General features: G+C 40.1%; 1 protein-coding gene across 1 annotated transcript; it reads left to right on the forward strand.

Moving 5' to 3' along the window:
- Positions 1-2,133: 2,133 nt before the first annotated feature.
- On the forward strand, positions 2,134-7,842 carry LOC116043859. The gene is made up of 7 exons (XM_031290853.2): positions 2,134-2,398; positions 2,996-3,125; positions 5,019-5,112; positions 5,762-5,892; positions 6,464-6,606; positions 7,131-7,328; positions 7,459-7,842. The coding sequence occupies exons 1-7, from the start codon at positions 2,388-2,390 to the stop codon at positions 7,574-7,576; spliced, it is 825 nt and encodes a 274-aa protein (XP_031146713.1). The 5' UTR covers positions 2,134-2,387; the 3' UTR covers positions 7,577-7,842.
- Positions 7,843-8,443: the final 601 nt, after the last annotated feature.

Consider the following 8,443-nt stretch of genomic DNA (forward strand, 5'->3'; position numbering starts at 1 on the left):
TAACCAGCAAAGGCAAAAACTCTGCTCAACATGACTTAGTACAATGTCAGAAGCAATCATTTCCACAGTCCCCTGCAGAACCATGGGTTTAATTTAACTCTATGAAATATATATAATAGCTTTTTCATCTATTCAGAGTGCACAGTGTGTTTCAGTGCTGTAATATCTTAAACACAACAAGCTGCATCGTTGGGGAACGACAGCCCATGGGTGTGGGAAGTTATGATCTAAATTACTTTCACCAGCTGGCATGAAGGCTGTGCCTTATGTCTTCATTGTGTGCCACTGAAAATCTAAATCAAACTTATCCATCCTCCTCCCCACACTGTAAACACAGATTTAGTTGAAATCAAAAAATGTAGTGGTCACTACTTATTCTTTCATGTTTTGTTAACAACCATATTCATTACTAAATGACGTATGCAGTGCACAGATCATATTAAGCAGAGTTAACTAAGAATGTTACGTTTCTGTATGGGAGGGGCGGGGTCATTGGAACTGTTCTGCGCTGAAGCAGTGCAAAGGCTCATGGGAAAAAAATATATGTTCTACACGGTTTCTGGCCTAGTTAAAGTGTTTTTTAATACTATTTTGTTAGTTTTGGGTGTGCATTTAGGTTACGTGGGTTTTAGTTTTGTATGGTTGATTTAGTGTTCATGTTCATCTACATTTGTTGTTACACCATGACCGAGACCCGGGTGGGGACTGATGGGGTCTGGGCAGTGAGGTATCCTACGGGCATTTAAATCCATGTAGAGTATGTTGGAAATTGCAACTTATGCGTTGTCATTCTTTCTGTTTTACTGGAACTAACGTATCGAATACATTGTTACTGAATCTATACTGTTATAAAGGAATAAACATATTTAAAAGATTGAGTTCTTTCTATAGTTTTGATAAGTAGGACCTAATGTTTAATATTTAACGAAAAGTAACTTATGTTAACTAATGATTTTTAGTGATGACTACTAATGTAAGCTTGATTTGTCTACTGCAATAACTTACCAACCTTTGATGATACAACTTGACCTGTTAAAGCAACACTAGGTAACTTTTCCCACTTCGGTCCCTCTACAGGTTGGAAGCGGAATTGTCCATTACTTTACATTATGCAAGTTTGCCAGATCGGGTAGCGGATCTGTAGTTCGAATGAACTGGATAATGTAATGTAATGGACAATTCCACTTCCAACCTGTAGGGGGACCGAAGCGGGATAAGTTCTCTAGTGTTGCTTTAAGTTTCACCTTTTGTAAAAACTTAAACCGTTTTAAGTTTTTGTCCACGCAAATTTCTAGTAAAGTCAACTAATTTGGGATAACAGTGCATGACAACATCCAAAAAGTCCCGAAGAGGCTTTATCTCTTGTATAAACCTACCATATATACCATGTAGTTATTTAGATACATAGGCTACTGCATTTTACCTCTGTGATTTTAGCCTACTTAAATAAAATTTGAGTTCAGGACTTACGTGTGGAGTATAGTTTTAAAATTGTGGTTATTACTTGACAAGGATTTGCATATTTTCCCACCGCTGATCTCCTAATTTCCACATTTGTTCTCTAAAAGTCAGCTTGCCATGGCCACCAGTTTGGCCGTCAGTTTGTCATTCACAGTAAATGTTATGTAAGTTATATCATATTTTTGTCTGTTTTTCTGTTTGTATTTAAAACGGAACTTTACTGCACTAATGCTCATTTAATAACTTTTATTGTCATACCTAAATTAGTGTTTTGCGAAAGATAATGGAATAAATTCCAACAAGATGAACAAAGGTAATTACAAAAAAAGAAGCCAAAACTAAAAACAGGAGATCGGATGGGGAAGGAGATTAGAACGACAATGACAACTGTAAACATATAACTGAAGGAAATAACAGCATATTGTATTTTATTGTGTATTTGATTTGCTCCAAAGATGGGCCAACATAAACAAACAAAAAAAACCTTTGACAAAAAACACTCTTTTTGTGCTAACTCAAAGCAAGGTTTTATTCATTTTTTCTCTGGTCTCTTTTGTTGAAGGTAGCCTAATTGAGCTGTCACAGATCATTTAAAAGAACTGTTTTCACTAGTCTACAGAGGCTGAGTTGTGCACGTGCCTCGCGACAGTTTCGTGTCTACCTCTCTTGAGTGACGCACCTGAACACTGTTGCCAGGCAACCAGCAGCTCAGCGATCGGTCCGTGTCTCACCTGCAGCTGCGGGCCCACATCGGTGTTAGTCCCCCGAGTCAGAGCACACAGGACGGTCAACCTTCTCCCGGTGAATACTAGCTAACTAACCGCGGGCTCCATGGGTAACGGTTACAGCTTCACAGGGCTAAACCGAGCCGTTCACAATGCGTTAATAAAGAAGGCCAGGAGAATTCATCACAAGACGATTGGGACATGTCAGAAAGGTAAGAAACAGTGATATCGTTTTTGTTTGCCAATTTTTATTATCAGGCCAGTTTTACTTTAACACCCCTGCCTTTAAGTTACACCCTCCAAAAATGTAAGGTTTTGAATTATATTTAAAATGAAGCTACATAATTAATTATGCCATGTAGTAGCATAGCTTATCATTACTGTACAAGCAGCATCGATTATAGAGCACCAGTGTCCAGCTATCGCCCGCATACAGCGACTATTATAAGATAATGGCACCTGCTCAGGTGTCCCCTGCTGCCATGGCAACGGGTCCTAATCTGCATTGTCAGGCCCAGTTCACCGTAACTCTAACCACTCGGCCGGTGGTCAGGGTTTCAGCACGCACCAGGGCTTACGTTACAAAAAAGACAGCCGCCCAAAGATGTGATATCGTGGATGACCCCATCTTTCTTTTCTTCTTATTTAAGTAATAACAATAATAAAAAAGGCCTAAAATAAATAAATAGGCCTAAATGTTGCTGCTATTATCAAAATCATGTTCATCTCTCTCTCTCTCTCTCTCTCTCTCTCTCTCTCTCTCTCTCTCTCTCTCTCTCTCTCTCTCTCTCTCTCTCTCTCTCTCTCAGTTCTTCAGGTGTGAACACTCTCAGTGGCAGTTTTCCCAAATCCCACTCATCCCAGTACTCTGACCTCGGGATTACACGCACACCTCTCTCTGTAGACCAGAGTCCTGATTCTGGACTTGTATCTACACCTGTGAGTGACACACACACACACACACACACACACACACACGTGCACACACACACACACACACACACACACACACACACACACACACACACACACACACACACACACACACGCACACACAATAAGGAGGTAATCGTCTATTGCTGCTGCTGTCTTTAAGGCATTTGTGCGCTTTACTGTATGCTTTGCCTCTTCCATCTTCTTACCTCTCCTGTGTCCTCCCCCTTTTCACTTCAACCTTTCATCTACCAACCCTTCCATTTTAGCCTTCCTCCTTCTCCTCTTTCTCCCTCTTTGAACTGAACCTTATATATTCTCAGTCTGTTCTCCACACTCTCTATTTTACCCTCAGGCTATGTAGAATGATTTTTCACCCTCTTGACCATTTGAATGAAGACAGATGAAAAAAAGCTTCTTACCTCACCCTACCTATGTTGCATGCTGAGTTCCTTACCTGTGGTAAAAAAATAATGATTGTACTATATTGCTTAAAATCCTAAAGCAAAATGGCATTTCAGAATTGTATTGCAAAGTAGAAAATGAATGAAAATGGTACTGATTTTGGGTTATTTGTCTTGCTCATAATGTATGCTTCTGTTTTAGAACTGAACATGTGCATCTAGTCATCAGGTGTTAAATAAATGATAAAGAATTGAGATGTTTACCAGGTAGCATTGACATTATATACATTTTTCATTAATATTTATAGACTGTTTTTATTTTTATGGTGCTTTTTATACAGTAGACTGAATCATCCACATTTTCAATTTCAATTCTAATTATTTGGAGGATTTCATCTGTATATTTGACTGTGATGTGACTAACCACTTTTCCAAATTATGGACTAGAGAGGGTGCATCAGTCTGTCAAGTCTGTGTTTTATTCTATGCTTTTCAAAAGTGAGCCGCTGACCATGAGCTGTTTTGTGAGTGTCCAGTCACTGAGGAGTTGTGGTTAATGAGGAGCGGTGGCAAAGTGGAGCTGGGTCATTCCTCTGTCTAGAGTAACAGAGGAAGGTGTAAAGTTACACAGACAAAGTAAGGGTGAACAAGATGAGTGTAAGGGGGATGAAAAGGTCATGTCGGGAGAAGAGTTTAGTCCAGTACTTCATCCCACTGGATTGAAAAGGACAGTGAATGTGCATGTTACATTAGCAATTTTCTTAATAAGCTATAATGCCTCTAAAATGTTAATTTTGAGGTTAGAATTGCTGGAACAAAAGAAAATATATAAATGTTTAACATGACAACCACCAAATAGATTGTCTTTCTCATATTGAGTAGTAATATTAAAGTGCCTGGTTGATCTGCTATTTGATCGATGTGATACCTGAAATACTGCAGTTGGCAGAAAGATCTGTGTTAACAAAGATGTACCGATGTATTAAGTTGAGAGATAAGAGATGAATGAAGGTGAGAAAGGGGGAGGCTGGTTGAACATTAGTGGTTCTTGTCAATAGCCAATCTGAAGGAGTTTGAGTCATAATTGAACGCTTTCACCTTGTTAACACGTATCCCAGTATTGCTTACATAAATGATCTTAAAAATGACCCATTGAATTTGGCTACATGCTAAGTGCATGCTGCCTGAGAGAATACAGTTTTTGATGCACTAATGGGAAGCTGCGGTAGATTAAGCTCCAGTGTGTGTCCTGTTCTCCAAATCACTGTTGTCTTCAGCATTATACTGAATATTATAGGTCTCTGCATATGTGTTGTGCATGATATTTTAGCCTGTAATAATTCATTTTTAATGAAAATGGGCAGATTGATGCATCTCACCTTGTCACAGATTTATTTAAGGAGGCACCACAATTGTAGATCAACGGAAGTTGTCGCTGATTGGCCCAGCGAGTGTTCACACCGTTCATCCTGCTCTCTTCTTCCTTTTCTGTCAGCTTCCTTCAAGTCGGTTCCGGTTTGTGTCGTGGCATCGCCTGGAGCAGTGTGATGTCACAGGTGACCAGCTGACCTGTCCCAGGGTCAGAGAAGGTCTGGATCACTCTGAGAAAATCACCACTGTGACCTATGCACTTTGATATTCAAAAATATACACGGATTAAATGAAACAGAAGTAAAAAGAAAGATACGAAGTAAGGGAATACAGTTTTCTTAGTTGGAGAGTATATTGTATGAGAAAATTCAATTCATAATTTTTGTGGGAGTAAAAAAGAAACAGGGGATCTTACAACCAGCCATTGGAAAGTGGGATTTAGGGTTTTGCTGCAGTGACCTGCATTACTTAAAGGTGCTCTAAGCGACGTTGGGTGATGGCACTTCTTGTTGACGTTCGAAGTATTTTCAAACAAAACGAGGCTAGCTCGCCCCTCCCTCCTCCTCATCCCGTCCCCTCTCCCTCCCGTCCATGCTTCCGCGCACTAATTAACTAACTGACTGTCAAATTAACTTCTACACAGACCCCTACCTAAATTTAAATTGAACACTCCAAAAGCAATTCAAGCTGTAGTATCTCTTCCATTTTGTGTTGCTTTCATTTCATGGAAGTTTAATTGAATTTAGTAGATACATTCTGTGACAAATAATCCAAATTAATAACTGTTAAAGCTGCAATCAGGATTAGGAACAATATTTTCACTTAATGGATGATAATGATGTTTTTTTGCCAATGTCATCATGAAAGGGCCATCAGAAGAGCTGTTTAAAAGAGAGAGGGATGACATCTGTTTGGAGAGAGGGAGGAGAAGGAGGAGGAGAGAGGAGGAAGGACAAAGATGGGAGGATAGACTGCAAGAGAATTGGGAAAACTGTCTGGTAAGTTAGCAAGCATTGTGTGTGTGTGTGTGTGTGTGTGTGTGTATACTATATGCAGTACAGGAGAAGACTAGAAACTTAGGGAGGAAGTAAAGTAGCAAAAAGGAGAGATAGAGGGAGACCGTAATGGCTCAGAAACACAATGAACGTTAACCCAAAAGCCAGCCACAAAGAGGAAGAGTAGTGAGGTCCAGAAACAGGTCATCAGTCAAAATAGGCAAACTAAGATGCTGTGTATCAGGCAAGGGCTGGAAAACTAGGGCAAATGCAAACTAAACGATTTGGCAGGCAATGGGTGAAAATGGGCCGGTGTATATATGGCTAGGCTAATTCGGGAAACGGGAAGCAGATGGGTATGTGGGAGGTGACGGTCAGGTGATGGAAATGGCAGGAAAGGGGTTACTGCAGGGCAAGAGGGAGTGGCTGGATCTGGAATGACAGGGAGAGTTATACTCTGTATATGGCAGAGTAAACAGAGCAAGCAACAGCATGAATGGAAGGAGCTGGCTAGAGTTGTGACAGAGACAGAGAGATAAAGACCCTCATGATTTCACCACCTGTCTCTTCTCAGGAGTTAAATCTGTCCTACCAAGACTTGGGGGACCCCTTCCAGCAAGAGAATTTCCTTCGGATCCTCCGCCGGTTATTCCGTGTGGAGAAACTACAACTGGTTGACAATTCCCTCACCAACCTGAGTTCTGTACGTCTGCCAAGGTATGAACCACGTTACCCAGACTGCACCACAACTCCCTCACCTGAGAACAATCTACAGTTGAGAGCTTTTGAGCAACTATCTTGTTAAACACCTCTATATCACTGCTGTGGTCGGATGTGTTCCTACTGATAAGGCTGCTTATCTGGTAGTGCGTTTGTGTTGTCCTGAGTTTCTTCTATTTCTTTGCCACATGACATAATTATGTTTTCTTTTGCAATTTTATAGTCTTTACTGACACATGTAAACATGGGGATTGTCAAACTCTTAAGGCTGATACACTATGGCTGATATTCAGTTAAGGTATTACATCTATTTCCTCATGTGGTGTTTCTTTAATTGTTGGCCACTGTGGTATGTTCAGGAAGCGGTACCATAACCATAATCCTATAATATTGTTTCATTTTGATATGCTACCGAAAATATAATTCTTCCTTTAATGCCTCCTTCATCCAAAATAATGTCATTTTAAATATCAATAACCACTCAAATAAAGCAAAGCTCTATTTGTGCTTCCTTTGGTCAGGTGCAAAATGCTAAACCTGCACCGTAACCACCTGGTGTGTCTACGTCAGCTGCCAAAGCTCCCAGCAGTGGAGCACCTTTGTCTGTCTGAGAACGCCATTGGCTCCCTGGGGGGACTGGGAGCTCTAGGGAACAGCCCCCTTCGCTCCCTCAACCTAACCCGCAACCCAGTGACCTTTACTCAGGACTACCGAGCACGGTGAGGAGACAAAGTTGGTTAAGAGAGAGAGAGTACATCAAAGCAAGGGACAGCGACAGTAAAAGGAGAAGAGAAAGTGTTTGTAAATCGGTTCATGTCCTTTTTTGATTCTGTTTTTGTCTCTGTGCAGTGTCTTCCTCTGTTTGCCAAAGCTGGAGATCCTGGATGGAATCCCCAAGCTGCCAGAAGACTCCCTGCCCACCAGACTACAGTTCTCCGAAACTACCAGGATGTGTAACATTTTATGACAATTCTCTCAATGCATGGATGTGTATGGAATCAGTTCTCCCAATCCTACAACACTTGAAACAATGACAAGGATTCAGCAAAGCACTCTTTAGCAAACTTTGAAGTTGCACTAATGGTTTCATAGAGCTGTTCAATTTATTTACGCAAATCGTGTCCTGACAGGTGCCGAAAATCAATGCCGTCACAGGAAATGTAATGGTAATGTGCTCCAAGGCCATGCAACATACTTTTTTATATCCAGTACAACTATATATATATATATATATATATATATATATATATATATATATATATATATATATATATATATATATATATATATATATATTGATATTGATATTGATATCTTTGTAAGTGAGATTTTTTATATATATCCTATATCCTATCCACATATTTTGATAATAAATAGAAAATACCATGAAGTCCTAGCTGTGTTTTGCATTCATTTGTGCTCAGTTTTCTAACTGAATGTGGTGCAGTACAGAGATTGAATGGTGATGACGAACTTTGGCTTTGATGGAGGGAATGACAAGAAGGATAATCAGATTGCTACATGACTCATCTCGACATCTCTCAGGACTTTGCTGAGCCAACACATTCACACTCCTCTATCTGCTGCAGACTGCACCAACCATACATAGAAGAATTTTTTTGTTAGATACAATTTCTTTGCTGAGCAGAAACAAAATCCACACAGCCAACTTAAAATGTAGATTATTTTATGGATTCCTGAGATTTTAATCGGTAGCTGTGTCTCTTGTACATCTGTAATATATGAGAAGAGAAACGGGACATCCGCTTTCAAGGCTTATCAAACATTTAGTGTCCAGTCTCCCCAGGATAATGGCCTCTTGTGTCCTCTGACT

Source organism: Sander lucioperca, chromosome 8, assembly GCF_008315115.2.
Source record: "Sander lucioperca isolate FBNREF2018 chromosome 8, SLUC_FBN_1.2, whole genome shotgun sequence".
Taxonomy (NCBI): Eukaryota; Metazoa; Chordata; class Actinopteri; order Perciformes; family Percidae; genus Sander; species Sander lucioperca.

Bases quoted from the DNA above. Each gene is read 5' to 3' on its own strand.
- LOC116043859 (XM_031290853.2), top strand. The intron at 5,893-6,463 runs GTAAGTTAGCAA...GTCTCTTCTCAG, and splicing joins AGAATTGGGAAAACTGTCTG to GAGTTAAATCTGTCCTACCA. The intron at 7,329-7,458 runs GTGAGGAGACAA...GTCTCTGTGCAG, and splicing joins ACTCAGGACTACCGAGCACG to TGTCTTCCTCTGTTTGCCAA.